General features: G+C 34.4%; 1 protein-coding gene and 1 pseudogene across 1 annotated transcript in view; both read right to left on the bottom strand.

Moving 5' to 3' along the window:
• LOC142616249 (WAT1-related protein At5g07050-like) overlaps nucleotides 1-18,377 on the bottom strand; it is a 50,727-nt pseudogene extending 32,350 nt beyond the window's left edge.
• A 134-nt stretch (nucleotides 18,378-18,511) lies between these two features.
• The window catches only part of LOC142616250 (WAT1-related protein At5g07050-like), a 28,870-nt gene continuing 25,881 nt past the window's right edge, over nucleotides 18,512-21,500 (bottom strand). The window contains exons 5-7 of the mRNA XM_075789131.1: nucleotides 19,050-19,208; nucleotides 18,786-18,937; nucleotides 18,512-18,653 (exon numbers count right to left, since the gene is read on the bottom strand). Coding sequence (XP_075645246.1) covers nucleotides 18,512-18,653; nucleotides 18,786-18,937; nucleotides 19,050-19,208 — 453 coding nt within the window. The remainder of the gene's footprint in view (nucleotides 18,654-18,785; nucleotides 18,938-19,049; nucleotides 19,209-21,500) is intronic.

The raw sequence follows: 21,500 nt of genomic DNA on the forward strand, positions 1-21,500 counted from the left end.
ATATATGTATATGCTTTAGAATGTATATCCTAACCTGAGGAACTAATAATTGTTTGAGGATATTTGTATTATATAATTGTTCTTATGTAGGACCTACAGAGATAAAGGGAAAAGACAAAAATCCATTGCATAGTGAGCATGGAGAAAGATCATTTGGTTCAAGGAACTAGCGTTTTGGGTTCCATGGATTAAAAATCAAGTACCCTTGAGAACTATGACATCACACTAGGGGAACCACGAACCCACGTCCGGGGAACCACTGGTGGAAGAACCAGTGTAACACTTTTCCAAGGAACCATCATGGAGGAACCGAGTGAAGGAACTCTTTAAAATGTTCACAAAATAAAAGATAAGTCTTAAATACTCTATTTTAATCACATTCTCATTGTGAATATTATGAATAATGTTATTTTACTCATTTTGTAAGGGAAAAAGGTCATTTTAAGACATTAAAACACTTACAATGACATTTTATTGCTTAGGAGGAAATCACATTTTTCCCTTGAGGAGCTCTATGTGACTTGCGCACAAACCGGTTCATATAACGACCCTAATAGGCCGCGGAAAACCGGACCCAATCCAACCAACAATCAATCATCTATCCTTGGAGGCCCAAGATCCTTTGTCATCAATAGACCTTGGTACCATCCAAAATAAAAAAGAAACCCACACAGTTGAAGCCTTATAAATAGACAGTATTGTAAAACGTGTGATGATGGCTTTAGCGTAAGTGTTCCTCCTGTATAGAAGGGGAGAAGACTCTTAGAAGAACGTGAAGTGAATTTCATCAAAGAGTACATAGTCTGTTAAATATTTTGGGGTTAAAAGATGTTGAGTTTTAGATCCCTGTAAAAACTAGATTGTTTAACTTAATTAATTAACCAAGTGAATATTTAGGTTTATTATTCAGATCTAGATTAAAACAATAATAATCATATCATGTAAAGTAGCGGAAAATAAAGAACACAAAGATCTGATGACCCAGGAAAACCAAACTAGTAAAAAACCTAGGGAGGATTTAATTTAGCTATTCTTAAGGTAAATAACAAATCCACTATGAAAGAATTGAAGTTTGTACAATAGAACTTAGACCACTAACATTCTATTGCTACCTCAAGTAGAAAACTTACTACCATGACCCTATGATAGCTCCGAGTCCACGGACTACGTCTTTCCTTGATTTGCAGCAACCACAAGTTCACCTACTTATTTTTCTTTAAGCTCTTTATATAGCACTTGAAGTGATCACCAAGCTCTCGACATTAATCTTGATCTTGATAATCCTAAGTATGTATGGAGGTAAACACCTTTAGATCTCACAAGAGATTCACACATACAACATATCAACAATCTCTAAAACGTGGTTAGAGTTTTTCTATTTATATGAGATATGAAACATAAACCCTTTCATGTCAAACGAGCTTGGGTTGAGTTGGAAAATTCTGCAGAAAAACATTCTGTATGAGCTTCGATCGATCGAGTCTAATTTTCGATAGATCGAGCCTTGCAGAAATTGAATAGTAATTTCTTGCAATTACTCGATTCTAACTTTATACAAACACATACTTTGAGCAGCCTAAATCTAGACTAAACGTTTTGATCATAGTTTGCCAGCATATACATATTGAAGTTCTAATACATTAGTTCCTAATTTCTTAGAACCTAACAACAGATATCTGTGTGTGTTAACTAAGAATTGATCTATTATTTGAATGAGAGAGCAATTTATTGCTTGTATTGGGAGTTTAGATGTGTGAGTGTGTCAAGTTTGTGATTTTGTATCGAGAGTATGTTTTACGAATATTGGTTGTAGTCATAAACCATATTGCTAATGGATGGTTTGTTAAATGGCTTAGAATTGATTTTAGACATGCCTCACTACTCCTTTACAATATTCCTCTTATGCACAAACTAAAGAGATGGATATAAAAGATATTGATCCCCATACCTGCACAAGATTGCTACGACAAAGGTAATCGATGGAAGTAAGTTGCACGTAACACTAACAGCTGAAAAAGTTGATGATGTGTATTCAACTCCTGCATAGTACACTGTTGTCTCTACCGCAGCTCTTTTTAACAAGGAAACTCAAGAATTAGTTAGTGTTTTGCATGTGTTGGGTGTTTGATGGAATAGTACGTAGCCTTGGACAGTGCAGGACTCATTTTCAAATAATTTACTCACCCTAGCAAGCCCAATAAAAAGATATTACACAAGATTTTCATGCTAATTTTTTTGAGCTTATCCCTGCCACAGAAATTTTAAGAGGTGAGTACAAATTCAAGCGTATTCAGTCTTTTTATAGCATTTCATTGAGAAGGGACAACTCTGTTCAAATAAGCCATATTCAAAATTAAATAATCGAAAGAGCCATAAGATCAGTTTCATATGGATTCCACTATTTTAGTTAGTTTTATCGGAATAATATACACTTGTAACTTGTAAGTTTTAGAATAAGTTGGTTGCATGTGAATTTTTCATGAAATAATGCCTAATTTTTAGTACCATTTCACTAAGAAGGGAGTCAAGGGACAATAAATATGTAAAATTGCGTTCTATTTTAAAACTCCACTACTCACGTTTCTTACCCACTTAATTTTTCATTGTTAAAAAGAAAAAGAAAAAGAAAAAGAAAAAAAACTAGTTACCAATTATCATGTACTTGTTATTTTCAAAACTTCCCACAATAATTTATTATAAAAATTATAACAAAAAATTGTGATAATTTTTAACGTTAACAACCACAAACTTTTGATAAAGAGAAGAAATGTACTCTATGAGAAGAAAGTAGTAAATTATGTCAAAATGGAGAAAAAGAAAAGTAATGGGATTCAAGAATTTTTGTGGGCGGCTGCCTCAAAGTTCATGATTATTTTACTATGTAATTTTCAAGACTTTTATTTTTTTTTGTTAATATCTTTGTTCTTGGGTTAGGTTTTCTTTTTCTTTTTATTTTAAAATATTGATGTCATACAAATTCATCTTCAAACTCCTTTCCAGCTTTCTTTCCTAGGGAATTTTCTAGTCATTGTTTTGCACATTATTTTTGCAATTTTACTTATTTGTGTACTCACTTTGTATATATGTGAATTTTGAATTTTTTGGCTTTTGTTAACTATGTTATATTAATTATCAAATAAAGTAATTAAGTCATGCAAATCTAATACATATGGTTTTTTAATGATAGTAAGATTTTCTTCTAATTTCTTAAATGGACTTGAACTAATTTTAAATGAATTTAAAGTAATTTAAAAATAAAATAATACTTCATACAAAAACTATAATGGACTTGAAATATAATGAAACACTCCAATAAAAGAATGTCGTAACACTGTGAAATCAAAACATTTGATGCAAAAATACTTGGTACAAAAATTAAAGTAAAACTTCATCCATGCATTCTATAGTAATTGTAGAGTCTATATTTTTAGGTTGACAACCATGAACTAATTGTAACCTTTTAGAACTTAGTTTGTCTACTTGTTTAGTATAGAAATATTCAATTAAAAAAGAAAAATCAAGTTTAGCACAGTTGAAAACTCAAGAAATCAGAAAAACTAAAGTGCAGATAAGTTTCACTCATTTTGACCGATCGAGATGCACATCTCGACAAATTGAGATTTGTGCAGATTTTGGATTTACTTTTTTCTCTTAGCCGTTTGATATTGGGTTTTCATGGAACTTAAGGATATTTAAATAAAAAACTTAGAGCATGTTTTTACACATTCAAGAAAGCAATGTTCTGTACACAAATCTAAAGATTTTCCATACCCTTTTGAAGCTATAATTGAAGACCTTGTGCAAACAACAAATTTAATTATAAAGACAAATTTAATTATAAAGTAAAGTTCATGAATCTAGTCAACCATAGTTGTTCATCTAAATCTTTGAATGGAGATCTCAATATCACAAACAAGAGTGTTTGTGTGCAACAGTTTCATAGTAGAAGAGTCCGTGAATTTAGAGCTACATGTGGTCACGCGACTCACGCCTGTTAGTACTATATGAGGTAGCAGTAGATTTAGAGTTAAGTCTATTGTACAAACTTCAATTCTATTAGTGAAATGTTGCCTTGATAATTGTTTAGGTTAAATCCTTCCTAGATTTTTTACTTTGAAACCACAATTTCAAAAGTTTTCCTGAGTCATCATTCTTGGTGTTCATGTGATCTGTGTTTGTTTGATATGTTAATCATTTTAATCAAGATTATAATTAATCTAATTAATTATTTGTTTAAAAAACAATTCAATCTGAGACAACTGGGGTCTAAAACCCTAATAGTAGTTTTAAAATAAAGTAATACTTGACACAAAATCTAAAATGGAATTGAAATCTCCCAAACACTTGATACAAAATTTAAAATATATTGTAACACTTTGAAATCTAATGGGACAGTTCATGCAAAAAAAGAAAAAAAAAAAGAAAAGAAGGAAAGTTGTAATAATTTTGAAATCTATTAAAACAATTGGTACAAAAGTTAAAGTGGAACTTCATGCAAGAGATCCCCCTTTCTTGAGTTTCCACTCTTGTATTTGCACCTCATCTGTATTGACGTCATTAACATAGTACTACAAAGTTATATGCAAGCGTAATATAACAATAATCAATACAAATTCATCCCAAAACAAACAAACAAACAATATATGATTCTATAAGGGGAAACTTGAAATCTATGTACAAATATTTTGGCACTCCAATTATGGATCTGGAGGATGATGCCAACAATAATGAATAAAATCCAAAATTTTAATTAAAAAAAAGGGACAATAATTACTAAATCAAAAGAAACAAAAATTTTGGACTTTATTCAATCAAGAAAGAATAAGATTTGAGAAAATCGGCCACTTTCTTGAGCAAATTTTTATTGAAACCTCTTACGGGCTTTCTTGTTTACTTCTAGTTTTGCTTTCTTCTCCATTTAAAGCCTTTCCCTTGATTTTGGGCAACACAAACAATGAAATGCTTTTTTGGAAATATTAACACTTCTTGCGAGAAAGTTTGTGGTGGTTGACAACGTCACTACTCTTTTGAGGGGGAAGTTTGAGGTGATTGAAATGGATATTTGTTTTCTATCCTAATATTTATAGGAATATTATTTATGGGAAGTTTTGTGCACATCTCTAGATATAAGGATTTATAGGATTTTTTTTAACCGCGTGGAATGCAATTAAAAAAGTAATCTGAATTCAAATAGAACATTAGGATTATTTGAATTTTGAACAAATTGAAAGGAAATGTGTGGGATTTTTTTTTTAAAGAAAGACAAAAAAATGTGAGGTTATGGGTTAGTGGGAGAGTGGTAAATAACGTTAAGTGTTTTTAAAATTTTTTTTTTAACGAAAATATAATGATATCTAAATAAAAAAGAAAACGTGGAGTTGTGGGTTAGTGGTAAATAACGTATAAAAGTGTTTTATTTCTTTTATTTTTTATTTTTATTTTAAGAAAAGATAATGATGTCTAGATTTTGGGTGAATCTTAAAAGGAAAGCCCTAAAATTTTGCTAAAAAAAAAAAAAGGTTCCGGTCATATTTCATTTCATGTTAAGAGTGGGATAGTCTTTTCCTTTTTTGATAGGAAGGTGGGGGTAGTTTTTTTGTTTTCTTGATAAAACGTGTGGGTAGTGGGAAGTTAAAAGTTTTTTGTGTTAAACATTGGCAGGTTGGCTATCTAGTGGGGAGTTGATAACTCATAGTTTTTTTTTTTTTTTTTTTTTTTTTTTTTTTTTTAATTTTTGTTTATTTACTATTTTAACCTAATTTTTTTTAGAATAAGGATAAGTTAATTAAATTAGAAGTATTTTTGAAAGTGAAAAAGGCAATAACTAATTTTCCAAATATGCTTTTTTGGAAGAAAAAAGAAGGAAGGGGGTTGATTTAGACTCCTTCCCTTCCACTGCATAGCTGGGCTGAAAAACGGAAAAAGAAAAAAAAAAGAAAGGAAGAGGGTCAATTTAGGCCCCTTCCCTTCCATAGCATAGCTACGCTAGCAGGTACTATGAGCCCTTTGTTGCACACATCTAGCTCGTTCGCGTGGTTCACCAGTTCCACCGAAATATCTAATTTGTTGAAGTGGAGCATAGTGCGCTTTAGGCGTTGAGCGAAAAACATCTCTTCTTTCGTTTCGGTTTATTCACTGATCTAAAGCACTTGTTTTCTTATTAATTCCAAGGGAGGTGGCGTTCTAGGATGAAGTCTATCCGAACTGAATTAGCACTTTTGAAATAAGGCTAGGCCTCTCAAGCTATGCTGGGCACCACTTTTTTTTCCTATGCACGAAAAATGTAGCTAACTATGAAGCTTTGCTTATCAAATTAGAACTAGCTGTGGCAATGGGCATGCGATCCAACCATGTTAACATTAACAGGGTGATTTCAGCTAGTTGTGAGACAAGTCATCGGTGAGTATTAGACAATTGAAGCAAAGCAACAACCATACACAAAGGGAGCCCTAGCTTGGATTCGCCGAGTTTGATGAAATTCATTGACCATGTACCTAGAAGGGCCGATGTTGAGGCTAACATAATGGCCCAGCTGTCTTCAACGTTTAAGATTTCCTAATCGGACAACTAAACAAACATTCAAAGGAAAACGTTCAGAGGATGATTCCAACAGCATTCCAGAGAAAACCTTTGACTGCTATATAATGGAGGAAGTGTTCCAAGCTTATCTAATAGATATGGGTGACAAGCTTTAGAGAGTATGGGTGAGGTCCCCATACTACAGAAGGCCGTAAGCAATGGCTCGACGGAGATGGGTCAAATCAAGTGAAACCAAAGGCATTTGTTGGCACTCGAGATGCTAAGGATTGAAAAACTTTTAGGACATTTAACAGTGATTTCAGGTTGTTCCTGCCCCTTTCTTTTGACGACCAAGTCACAATGGTAACAATATATCTCTCTTGGGATGCGAAGCCAATATGTATTCTTGTCATCAGCCAATCGCTCGACCATTCATTTAACTAAGCTATTTTTAGAAATAGGAATATTTGCTCGCTATATGAGGTTTTAGAATATGTTGGTCGCATCTGAATCTTTTCAAGAAACACCTTATAAGTGAAAGCTTTGTTCAAATACACCATATTCCATCTAGTTGAAAGATCATATTTTATACGGATTCCACTATTTTAGTGAGTAATATCAAAATAATATACCCTCACAAGTTTTGGAATAGTTGGTTGACAAGATATTAGTTGCATCATTAGCAATTAGTTTTTTTTTAATTTAAATTTTTATTAAAAATAGTTAATTTAAAAAATATAAAAATAATTTTTTGGGAAAAAACTTGGCTGAAAAACCAATCAATGACTACAACTCCCACTAAAAAAATTAAAATGGATTTATATTTTGAAAATTCAACAGTTGGATTACATATACTTTATGTTCTTAACACAAATGTCAAATTATGTGCCAATTAAATGTTATTTAATATTCTATTCATAAATTATTTTTTATGCATAAATTTAAACTACAAAAATTTTCAATTTAATAATTTGATTGATGACATAAATATTGATATTTGAACTTATGGAAATTTTGCAAGTATAGAGGATATAAGAAGAAAATGTAATCCAATGGTGAATTTGTCAAAATTCACATTCAATAATAATAATAAAAAATTGAGTGGAGTTGTGACTATTAACTACAAACTACTTTCTAGTCAAACTTTGTCTAATTTTTAGTCATACTCTTATTTATCTTTTGATTATAAAATTTGTAGGGAGAGAACTCAGGAAGAGGCAAAATCTCCTTGAGCCCACCAAATTAGAAGTCAAAAAATAGATAGATTGGGTATCTCCCCCATTAATAATGATTTCTCTTCAATCATTCTGTATCTTCTATCTATAAAGCATGGATGGGTGGACCTATAAAAGGCCAAGAATTAAGCGCCTATATGGAGACAACAGTTGTCTTCTACACCACTGCCCATTCAGTTCATTTATGGACAAACACTTTGACACAACTTATATATTTGTTAATGTGTGATTTTGTTATATTATTTACATGGGTCCATTATTTGTACTTAATAAAAAGTAATTCAACCACCCTTTCTCTTGTGTCTAAGTTGTGTCAAATTCAAAGTGTGATCCTCGACTTTTTCACCACTGTTGGGAGAATTTGTACCTCCCCAAGCCATAAGGGCTTGGGAGAGTAGGGCAGTGTGAGTTCAAATTATCAAAGTCGTTGCATATATATTATGTGAATATTTCTAACCATTTTTTTTAAAGTAGTTTTTTCTTGCATCTACTCTATAGAACAGGCCTCTATAAGTATTAGAACGGGATACAAGGACGTGGCATACCGTGGAGTATTCTATTTCCTTTTGCAGTCTAGTTCCTTTGGAAGCACAGGAACAAGGTATGTTTTGATAATACCCCTCTCAACCTTCTTCTACATAAGTCGTGTCTCAATCAAGCCTTGGAATATTGGTACGGCGTGGCAAAAATCAAAAGCCAAAATCCAAGGTTAAAATTCCCATAAGATGGCTGAAACCTCCTATGAATTGGCTGAAGCTTAACACGGATGGGGCATCGATTGAAAATCCAGGAAAGGCTGGTAGGGGTGGCGTTATTAGAGATAGTGCAAGCAGATGGGTGAAGGGATTTTCACGGTCTTTTGGTTTTGCAACAAGTGTGATGGCTGAATGTTGGGCTCTAAGAGACAGGCTGAACCTAGCAACCCAGCTGGGTGTTCAAAATATTGTAGTGGAACTAGATGCAAAAACTGTTGTTGATATATTACAATCTAACCAAGAAACTAATAATTCCTTCTCTCCCCTACTTACTGACTGCAGATTGCTCTTAAGGAATTTTCCTCAAAGCAGGGTGAGACATGCTTTTAGAGAAGCAAACTTTTGTGCTGATGCTTTGGCCAGAAGGGGTGTATCACAACTTGAGGATTTGGCTATTTTTGATTACCCTCCTTCGGAGGACGTTAATACTTTTGTAAACTCAGATATGTATGGACTGTACTATAGCAGACTCACTGCTGCTAACTCTGCTTCTTTGGCCATTCTGGCCTTTTAATGCTTAATGAAGTTTCCGTTTTTCACCAAAAAAAAAACTCCCCACACGTGTTACACACTTGTCCAAGGACATCAAAGTAATAATTTTGCACGTCAGATGGGTTCAATCATACGCAAATCAACACACATGAACTATTAGAAGACGCTTTCTTGAATTTTATTAAGCTTTTGAAAATCTTTTTTTGCAATTATTTGATGATTTGTGAGGAATGAGGACTTGAATACTCTCCTAATTCAAGTGTGACATACCTTTTACTATGGCGAAGAGTAAATTCTTTTGTTGTTGATGTTCATCAAAGATAAGGGATGTCCAGCATTTTTGCTATATTCTATATACATTAAGGATCAAGTTAACGGATGCTCTTAAAGCAATTGTTAATAAATCATAATAGAAAAGTTTTACACTACTTTCATGGAAAATATAAAAAGCTGTCAAAAATATTTATTTTTTATTTTTTGATAAACACACTAAAAACTATTATTGATAACAAACATCACAAATCAAATACATCCTGGATAAGAGCTTCTTGAATACAACAAGGAATCTCTTTAATCCAAATTACATCATTGACAAAGCTTAGAGCTTGTCTTGCTAGAATATGGGCTGGCTTATTGCCTGATCTACGTACATGAGAAAAATTAACAACATCAATTTCAGAGCCTAAAACATGAATGCCTTCCAAAATAGCAGCAACAGAGGTGGGTGGCATTGAAATTCCCTTGAGAGTATTAGAAATAGTCAAGGAGTCACCCTCCAGCACCCCATCTTGCAGCCCCAGGTGTCTAGCCAACAACATACCTGCTTCATAGGCTTTAGCTTCAACTTCATGCACTTCCAATGGGGCTTTAATTTTTTTGCATAACGCTGCTGTTAATCTACCTTGCAAGTCTCTTATGACTGCACCAATGCTAGCCAACTTCTTTGTGGGATAAAGAGCACCATCCACATTTATTTTAAAAGAACCCGATGATGGAGCCATCCAAGCTGAGTGCAGATGTGTTTCAGCTAAGTGCAGAAACCGATTAGAAGCAGCACCATTTTGTGAATCCATTGCAGACCAATACTCCTGGAGATAACTTGTTGCCCAAAGTGCCACAGCCGGACCTGTTTTACCTTCACCCCCATGATAGATTTCATTCCTATTACTCTATAATGCCCAAGCAATCATAACCAATCTTGAACACTTCTCCTCTCCAGCTGCATTAGTCATCATCTCAAACCATAACAGGTCCTGAAAAAAATCAATATGGACATCCAAAGGTAGCAAATGTAATTTCGAAGCAGCCCAAACTTCCAATGCTTTCGGACAGCCCCAAAAAATATGACCATTCGTCTTAACCTTTTCCTGACAGCACACACACGTCTTCAGCAATTACATTACGCCTCCTTAATTTAACTTTGGTCAGTAAAGAGTTATGAAAAGCATGCCAACAAAAATGACGCACCTTATGAGGAATGGGCAAAGACCAAAGTTTCTTCTAAAACTTCCTCAACAAACTACCATCACTTGTAGTTCCACAATTTGTAGATTTAAACAAACTTGCTGCTAACTTATAAGCACTCTTCATAGTGAAATTTCCATTGGTAGTTTCAACCCAAACAATTTTGTCCGCTGGTAAAGTAGCACTCAAAGAAATACTTTTGATTAATTCGGCTTCCTGAGCAATAAAAAGGCTATCAATTACCTTAGTTTTCCACTTGGCTGCACTTGAGTCTATCAAATCAGCAACCATCGTATCAGCACTCAAAAACATCCTTGGAGAAATAACACTATGAGATGAACCCCATGGCAGCCACTTATCTTGCCAAACCTTAATATTTAATCCATTGCCAATTCTCCATCGCAACCCTTCAATGACCAATCTTTGGGCAAAAATCAAACTCCTCCATGTATAAGAAGGATTTTGTCCAATCGAAGCATGAACAAAGTCACCTATTGGGAAATATTTAGCCTTAAGGACCCTATAAAGAAGAGAATTATCACCCATTTGAAGATGCCACCCCTGTTTCGCAAGCAAAGCCTTATTAAACCATTTTAAATTCTTGAATCCCATTCCTCCATCACATTTAGGCTTGCACATTTTCTCCCAACTAAGCCATGAAATTTTCTTTTCCTCCTTTTTTTTACCCCACCAAAAAGTCCTAATCATCCCCATTAGTTCATCAAAAAGCGAATTTGGAAGTTTGAAACAACTCATAGTGTAAGTTGGAATTGCTTGAGCCACTGCTTTTATTAAAACTTCTTTCCCCGCCTTGGTGAGCAATTTTTCTTTCCAACCCGCCAACACTTTTCCCAATTTCTCCTTAATAGCATTGAAGGTAGTTCTTTTATTTCTCCCCACCAAAGAAGGCAAGCCAAGATACTTCTCATGTTGCTTAATTATTTGGGCACCAAACCAATTCTTTATCTCCTCTTGAACTTCCCTTGGGGTGTTACTACTGAAAAACAAAGATGTTTTTGCATGGTCTAATTGTTGACCGGAAGCTTTCTCATACACAACAAGCAATCTTTGTAGTTCGTCACACTCCTTTAACATCGCCTTGCAAAAAATCAAACTATCATCTGCAAAAAACAAATGAGACAATCTTGGACCACCTCTACAAATTTTCACACCCTCCATTTGACTCCTATCCACTGCTGATTGAATCAAAGTAGACAAGCCTTCTGCACATAAAAGGAAGAGGTAAGGTGACAAAGGGTCTCCCTTACGGATCCCCCTAGATGGAATAATGTGCCCCCTTGGCATCCCATTAATTTTAATTGAATAAGTTACTCTAGAAACACATCTCATGATCAAATTCCTCATCTGGTCAGCAAAGCCAAATTTCTCCATAACTTTGTCAAGCCAAACCCACTCTACCCTATCATAAGCTTTACTCATATCTAATTTAAGAGCCATCTCCCTAACCTTACCCCCCTTTTTTTGGCTAATATGATGCATGGTTTCAAAAGCCACCAACACATTATCAGTTATCAACCTCCCATGGACAAAAGCACTTTGTGTATCACTAATAATTGAAGGTAAAATCTGTTTCAACCTATTTGCAGTAGCATTTGAAGCAATCTTGTACACAACATTGTATAAACTAATAGGCCTATAATTTGTTATCTTCTTTGGCTATTTAATAGTTGGGACAAGAGTTATGTGGGTTTCATTAAAATTGGATGGAGAAATACCAATGTTTAGAAAATCAAGTACCATTTTGGTGACCATTGAGCTACTAGTGCTCCAAAAATGTTGAAAAAACAGAAGAGGCATCCCATCAGGTCTCGGTGCCTTAAGTGGATACATTTGCTTCAAAGCTCCATTCACTTCACACTCCATAAAAGGCCGAACCAGCCATTCATTCATTGCTTGAGTCACCTTAGGTTACACGGCCAAGAGCAAATCAGAAAAATCCACCAGATTACTAGTAGAGAAAAGATTAAAGTACCCAATTGCTATCTCCTCCATTTTATCCTCTTCAACTTGCCATACCCCATCATTATCTAGCAAACCCTCCATTAAATTCTTTCTATGTCTAGCTGAAGCCTTGGCATGAAAGAAACCTGTATTCTTATCACCATTTTGGAACCAATTAAGTCTTGATCTTTGTCTCCACACCTCTCTATCCAACCAACAATTCAATTCAATTTGAGTATGTCTCAATGCTTCCACTACTTCCTTAGATGTGGGCTGCAACTCTAACCATTTTAATTTCTCTAACCATTTTAATTTCATTTGAAGCTCCATTATGGTTCTTCCCACATGGCCATATTCCGTAGCATTCCAAGTAGACAAGTCAACCTTGCACCTCTCCAAACAGTTGTAAAGAATCCAATCCGACTCTAACAATTGACCACTGTCCCATGCATCCTTGAAAACCTTTTCACACCTCAAATCCTTCAACCACATTGATTCAAACCGGAAAATTTTTTTGTGTCTCCTTTTCTTCCGTTGTTGAAACAAATGAAGGGATAGTGGAGAGTGATCCGAAACCAAAGAAGACAAATGGTGAAACTTAGCTATTGGATAAAGAGACATCCATTCCAAGCCAAAGCCCTATCCAATCTTTCTCGTATTTGAACCCCACTAGTTGTTTGATATAGCCATGTAATCTTAGATCTAATGAAACCCAAATCACACAATCCACAATGATCAATAGTAGACACAAAATCTGCCATTTGTTTTCTTGGACGAATACTTCCACCTTACTTCTCCAAGAGACCTATAATCTCATTAAAATCACCAATAACCAGCCATGGTAAAGAAGATGTACATTTCAAATGCTTCAATTTTGCCCAAGATTCATGCCTTTTAGCCGTATCTCGATGACCAGAAACCCGTAAAATGCCACCAACCAACTTCCCCACCATTCACCCATGCATCAATATGATTTTGAGAAAAAGTATTTACATCTACCCTCAACTCTTCTTTCCACAACAAAATAAGACCACTATTTCCAATACTAGGAACAATAAAATAATTTTGCATTTTGCATTTTTCCTTAATAAAATCCAACCAATCTTTTTTCAACTTTATCTCCATAAGACAATAATGGACTCTTCTTTATTAACTACCTTTGCTAAGGCATTAATTGTTCAGAGGTTCTCAAGCCCTCGACAGTTCCAACTTAAAAGACTCATTGTGCTCAGCGGGGTTGCTGAGCAACCTCCGCCGTTAGAGTAGTTGAACATACCTCAAGCTTCTTTCTCTTTTCCCTTTCAAGAGAATGATCCTCCATATTGTCTATGTCAGCGACTTTTCTCTTCTCACCAAGGTCAGGACCTACTACTTCCTTCCCTGTAGAATTTTCTTTTTTATCAGCAATGCCGTTTCCATGTTTTTTTGGGAGCACGGGTTGCTAGAGAAGAGCTACTTGAAAATAAAGGATTTGTGTTTTCAGTATAAAGAAGTCTCCCTTTGAATATTTCCTAGGCCTCCCACGTGTTCCTTTATTTTCTTTATGAGTAGTGTTTCGGCCAAAACTAAATTCCTCAATCCGGATTGCCTCCAAAGAGTCCACATCATATCTGACTTCATCCTCATTTAATCCCTGATTTTCTTTTGACACGTTAAAGCATGTGGCATGAGAAAAAGTAGGAGTAGTGGCTGAAACAATACCAGGTTTATCGATTTTCAATTTTGAAAGCACTGGAGAGGAGTTAATCGCCTGATCTAAAACTTATAACTGCTCCTCAAAATTCGGAACCACCCTTGCATCGTCCTTCACTGCCCGCAGCGTCTCTGATAGCTTCATCGAGGAAGAAATGTACTCCTCATCATCCATAATCCCATCCTCACACCGAGGCACCATACTATTTTCATTAGTAGCATGGGAATCACAAGAAGTGATTGTGTTGTCAAAGCCTTGATGCAGTCCTGGAAAACCATGAGAAGCCCAAGCATCTGAAGAGACCATCATACCAGCAACACACGGTTCACAACTTCATATCCTTTAACTTCAACAAAAGACTTCTTTGATGGATTGAAGAGAGGAGCCCTAATCCAAGGACCAAATTGTTGTTCTTCTACTTTCAGAGTACCCTTACTTTGCAGCCAAAGTGAACAATCTTTATCATCATAAGTAACAGACCCATACCAGTAGCAAATATTTGGCAACCTTTCATACATAAAATCAGCCCAACCTTCATTATCCTTATCCCTATAAATCTTCCTTCCCCTACATAAAGGCTTAGAGACATCAACAACCACCCTCACTCTCATGAAATTGGCTCCCAACATTTCTCCCAAATCTTTTGGTTTAATTACAGGTCCAATAGTCTCACCAATACCGAAAGCCTTCTTAACAATTTGGAGGGGAAAGGCAAATTGTGGATTTGCACCCAAAAGGCTGTTGTTTTAAACCCCAACGTGTGAATAGGAGCATAACCCTCAAATTTTTCGAAGACAATAAGATGTTTGTCAAAAGCCCACGGTTCACCTTGAATAACTCTTTCAGCATCAACTTCCAATTCAAAAGCAAACAACAGAATGGTTTCGCACCCACAGTGACATTGAACCCTCCTTTTGTGTGCCATAAAGGTCTGAAGGTTTTTGCAATAGCCTCAACATTTAGAGATCTACGAGTGAAGAATTTCCCTACAAGTATAAAATCCCTCTTCTTTCTATCAATTCTTAGTGCAACCAGATTTTCTTCAAACTCCGACAATGATAGCTTCTTCCAGTGTGTTTATAATTCCTCCATTGAAAAGATTAAATAAAGTACGCAAATGAACAAATACTAACTGACACAATTCGAAACAAAACAAATCTCCAAGCAGAAACAAATATACTAGAGAACCCACCTTCCTTCGCAAAGAGAAGGGAAACCATATACTACAAGAAAGAGAAGCATAACTGCCACTAGAGAAGCCAAACTGCTCTTACTTGAGAACTCTAAAAAATCCTGTAAAAAATATTTATTGTTTTATCATTTTCCCAATAAAATGCTTCTAAAAATAGCCCCTAAACCAATGCGCATTAGTTAACATTTCCCACGAATAAGTTATGGATAGTATTATATCACTGGGCAAATCTTAGGTACAGTACCTTAGGTACAGTAACTTATGTTCCCTACTTAAAATTTTGACATCTGTCCAATTTAACAACTCAAGCAAACAGCGTTAAAACTATTTTTTTTTCCTTCTTCCTTCTTTTTCTTGTATTGTAACTGCAAGAGAACCCACGGCTTCAAATCTTTCAAATGGTAGGATCTATGCCTTTCATTGAAGAATAAATAGATACCATCATCAAAAGAAAACAAAAAAGCCCAACAAAAAAATAAAGAAGAAGGGGAAAAAAGCAGAAAGTTTCCTTCAAATCAACCACCCATGACCCTTCTCTTCCAAACCCAAAACCCAAAAAAAGAAAAAAAAAAAAAAGGAAAAAATGAAGAAAAGAATATCTCATCTCTCTCTCTCTCTCTCTCTCTCGGTGTGTGTGTATGTATGTGTATCTGTTTCCTTTCTTCTTTTCTAATCTATGATTCTCTCTCTCTCTGTGGACAAAATAATGAAAGAGGCTGTGACGATGGCTTTGTTGATGTTAAGAGTGTGGAAGTTTCGGGTATAGCTAAAAAGGGTCCGTTTTACTTGGCGGGGGCGACCCAGATGGCCTCTTTGTGAATTTTTATCACATCTAGGCAACCAGTTTTTGTTGCAGCCATGGCAGTGTCCCTTTTAGCTTGCCTAATTGGAGAGCCCAATCTGAGCCTCACCCCCCTTTCCTCGCTTTCAAATCTCTCTCTCTCTCTTGTGTGTGTGTGTGTATTTTGGTTTGAAACGTAGTAGATCTAGCTTTTATTTTTTGATCTTTCCTGTTTGGTTACTAAGAAAATGATAAACATTTTGACTGAATTAGAGATTATATTATGTTTTGCTTTGCTTCTGCATTTTCTAATTTTCCTTACCTTTTCTCTTAGTGTTTTTGCATGTGAGTTTTGGATTGGAATTCGAAATTCCCTTTATTATCTTCATTTTAGCTTCATCAATCAGATGCAACTAGAGATTTTAAGCCGTGGGTTCTCTTGCAGTTGCAGTACAGGAAAAAGAAGGAAGAAGGAAATAAAGAAGAAGAATGAATTTTTAGTTTTAACGCCGTTTGTTTGGATTGTTAAATTGGACAGATGTCAAAATTTTAAGCTGAGAATTTAAGGTACTGTACTTAAGTTTTGCCCTATATCACTTTATAACTTTTTGATAATTAATGAGATAATTATTGGAAGTTATTAAGAGTCTTGTAACTCCATTGGCATCATTTGGTATTTTCAACCGCTATTGGTGTTTCCAACGGAAACATCAGGGATTCAACCCCACCCTCCAAGGTAAACAGACAAACATGAAAATATTTTATAAGGAAATAAAAAATGAAGAAAAAGAAGATTAGTGCCAAGATAATAAGAAAGGGCCATTAAAAGAAGGGAAAAGATGGAAGGAAACCTTTCGTAGAGAAGTGCAAGAACACCCGTGGTTAGAGCTCCAAAAGCTTGTCCGTAGGACAATAGCACATAACGACTGCACCCTTTCTCTATAGAGACCTTGATGACTATGATCAATCCAGAAAGAGCAAATTGGCAATTACACAGAGAATATATGGTGTCAATAAATCAATCAATCTCTCTCTTTTACTGCTTTCACTTCCTACTCTTGCACCATTTAACTGTTGAATAAATGATGGTATATATGAAAATATTATTGCCACCAACGGCAATAATGCTAATCCTTTTCATAGTGATGAAGCTATGAACGAGTAGATTCTCTTTTCTCAATTCCCCCTCTATGCAATGCCAAAGCATGAAACAAAATTGGGTCCCAATCCACCCACCTCACTCGCACGCCCTTTCCATTAAAATTAGTACGTACAACCCCACTACTTATTTTATTCAACTCATACGGAGTTCAATTTGACTAAAATAATGGAGAGATATTGGACCAATGTGTGAATAGCGGATGACTATAATGTACTCTCCTCCTCTAACTCCCTTTATTCCAAACATATTACTTTCTTTTAGGTGTTGTATCTTAATTCTGCAATTATTGAAATCAACTATAATTAACTAATATAACTTCATTATCGAATTTAATATCTTAGAAAAGATAATACTATATTTACTGTATTTATCCGTAAAATTATATAGGTGATTTCAATTGGAAAACCAAAAATACACCATTTAAGGAGCAGTACTATGTTCTCTCCTTTTAATTAATGTAATTCAAACTATTAATTACTAAATAAAAGACAATAAATTAATCTTATATGTTTTTCGATTGTGCACAAAACCAAATCGACCTAATACTGAATGCAAATTCTACAATTGATTCCACTTGCACTTTAACAGAGGCTAGTGCTTTTTAAATGTTCTCAATGGAAATTATTTTTTACAGTGGTTCAGTCCCATAAAATATAAATAAAAAATAAAAGCTATATAAACTTCAGGGCACAATACACAGGCCAAAATAGAGTAATTCTAGTTGTTAGGTTCTAAATATTTAGTTTCTAATTTTATTGTATGTTGGCAAACTAAGAACAAAAACATGTCTAGTATAAAATCTTAGTGTCTTAGAAGTGTTTTAGACAATGCTCAAATTGATAAAAGTCAAGATTAAAAAACATATAAGTTGTAGAAAGAAGAATTCAGAAATTGTCAAGCTCGACTGATCGAGAGAGACTTTCAACTGATCAAACTGCGATTTGTAGAATTTTAATTGAAGCCCAACAATTTGTTAAACGTTTAGGGTTTGAGTCCAACACTGCTAGGTATAAAAGCAAAACCCTAATACATGTTTTTCAAGTCTTGAGAGTTACTCCTGTGAGATCTGTGAGGTTCTGTAATCTTCTAACTCTACAAGCACCTACCGATGATCAAATCCATATTGCTAGTACCGGTGGAATAAAGTTGCTGCCAAGCTTTCAGCTATCAAGTGTATTGAAGATCAAAGCATGAGTAACTATGCTGGGCCCCACTACTTATTTCATTCAACTCATATGGATTTCATTAGGTACTCATCAACGTTCATTACAATTTTCTAATTTGATCTCAATAGTTTGCCCATACATTCCACGTTCAGTGCGTTTCTTCTTTCTCTCACTTTCTTTTCCCCATAGAGTCATGTACAAACCAAGAATGATCAATATAGCTCCTAAGATACTGCAAATGTTTGAAAATAGAAATAAATTAGAATCTACCATTCACATTCCTTTGAAAGAAAAGAGAAAAGGCTTGTAAAAAAAAAAATCTCAAACAATTGGGGAAGTGATCCAAGCAAGTAAATGTATATACCTTCCCAAGTGCAATGCCTCTCTTAAAATTAGTAGTCCCATAATAGCTGTAAGTAGAGTACACAATGGTCTAAACGCTGTCATGAAAACTGGACCTTTTCTTTGTGAAACCAGTGTTTGAAGATAATATGTAATTCCATATATTGCAACTCCCTAAAAAATGTGCCATTTACATAACAGCTTAAATTATGTATCACAACTATGTACAATATGTAATTCCATATAGTCGAATTCCTTGAAAAATGGGTAATGTTCTAGAACTCACACTATAAATGGGAGCAAGAAGGGTGATGTTCCATGACAACCTCCAAGAGGAAAGTTTATGATCAAAAATTGCTGCCATGATTGTTGAGAGTAAAGTGCCTGATAAGCATGTCAATGCTGTAAGAGCTAAAGGTGATGGGTACTCCTTAATTGTTTTAGTCTGGATTAATCATCAGACATCAGTTAGTATCATCACAAAAAGTATAAACAATATATGGTTTTATACAATGTTATCCTCTAGCTAATGCAAGCAAGGCAAGGAAACATAAAAATTGCACTGAGAAAAGGTAATCAAGAATGCTTAGGATTTAGGAAATCCCTTGTGTGTGTTTGTTTCTTAAAAAAAAAAAAAAAAAAAAAAAAACCCTAGGGAAATCAAAATTTGATTTTTAAAAAATGCTTTAATCGTTATAAAAGAAAATAAAAATGAAGACGATAGTTTTAGATTTTGGGAATACATGGTTCTTGAAAAATGGTATCAAAACTACTTATATGCGACTTTGGGTATTGTGTGGCTTTCGTTATAGTAGCAAATGCCTACCTTCAATTCATAAGAATTTCCAAAGTGTAAGTGGGGCATATTGAAGTGGGTAGTGTCTATTACACATTGCCTATTACATACCACAACATACAAACATTCTAATTCAAAAAGTTTTGCACTAAAATTTCAATTAAAAAATAGACTAAGTTTTGATTTAGGATTAGACAATGACCTCATAAATAATACATACTTTAGTTGTTAGGTTCTAAGACTTTAGGTTTAAATGTATTAGAACTTCAATTTGTAATGTTGGCAAACCATGATCAAAACGTTTAGTCTTGTTTTAGACTTGCTCAAAGTATGTTTAAGTGTAAAGTTGGAATCAAGTGTACTACAAGATTTACTATGTAAATTTGCTTGGCTCGATCGATCGAAAATTAGACTCGATTGATCCAAGCTCGTTCAGATTGTTTTTCTGCAGAATTTTCCAACTCAGCCCAAGCCCGGTTTGACGTGTAGGGTTTTATGTTTTGTCTTAAGTATAAAAGGGAAAACCCTAACCACGTTTTAAGGTTGTTCTTTATGCTGTGTGTGTGAATCTTTTGTGAGATCTAGAGGTGTTTGCCTTCACATACACTTAGGGATATCAAGATCTAGATTGATGTCAAGAGCTTGGTGAACAACTCAATTGCAGATTCAAGAGCTTAAAGATATACAAGTGGGAGTGCTTGTGCTTGCTGGGAATTCAAGAAAGAAGTAGTCCGTGAACTCGGAGCTGTCACGTGGTCGTGGTAGTAAGTTTCCTACTCGAGGTAGTAAGTTTCCTACTCGAGGTAGTAATAGGATGTTAGTGGTCTAAGTTACTATTGTGTAAACTTCAATTATTTCATAGTGGATTCGTTTTACCTTGAGGATAACTAGGTTAAATTCTCCCCAGGTTTTTTACCGGTTTGGTTTTCCTAGGTTATCATATTGTTGTGTTATTTATTTTCTGCATTGTTTCAATGATATGATTTATATGTGTTAACCTAGATCTGCATAATTTACCTAAGTTAATCACTTGACTAAATAACTAGGTTAATTTGGTTGTGTTTTAAGGGGTCTAAAAATGTACATTAATTAAATATATGATTCTCAACTTATTAAATTTTGAAAACAATTACTCTTAAACATATTTCCTCATTTTCCTCTAGGAAACAGGATCTTCTAAAGATAATAATAATTGTAAAAAAAAAGAAATAAAAGAAAGAGGAAACAGGCCTATAAAGACTTCCTTACTGCAGGACCTTTCCAGTTCAACAATGAAAAATAAAATGAAAGAATAGCTCATTTATTAGTAAATATATCGTTAAAATCCTTGTTAATTTTTCAAAGGGTGACTAGTTTTGTCTTGAGAAAGATTTTTCTGAAGTCCCACGTTGAAATATAAGAAATAATGCAATATGGAACAGGTTTGGGTCCAATGAACAAGAACACTAAACTCAACTCTTAACCATGCTATATATATTCCTTTGCACTTCAACTTTATTATTATTATTATTATTATTATTATTATTATTATTATTATTATTATTATCTGATTGGAATAATTCGCCTTGTATAGATTGAAAAACAATAGTGATAGGATGCCAACGATTTGGAATGTGAAGTGCCATTGATTTGGATTGTAACAATGTGTACATTCGAATGTTGGGACTCACAAAAGACAGGTATTAAGTTTTTTTTTTTATTTTTTTTTTATTTAAGGGGAAGACTACTAATATTATTCAAAACGAGAAGCAATAATTATATCTTGAAAAAGAACTTGTTCTAAGAAACAAGGACTCTCTTCAATCTAAGCAAAGAAATCAACAATACTTAAGCACATTTTACTAGTAAATAGGCAGATCTATTCTTTCAATGTCAATGAGATTGAGATGGAAAGTTGTTTCCCCAATCTCTTCTTTCAAACTCCCATTTCTCTCACAACCT

The sequence above is a fragment of the Castanea sativa genome, chromosome 11 (genome assembly GCF_040712315.1).
Source record: "Castanea sativa cultivar Marrone di Chiusa Pesio chromosome 11, ASM4071231v1".
Lineage (NCBI taxonomy): Eukaryota > Viridiplantae > Streptophyta > Magnoliopsida > Fagales > Fagaceae > Castanea > Castanea sativa.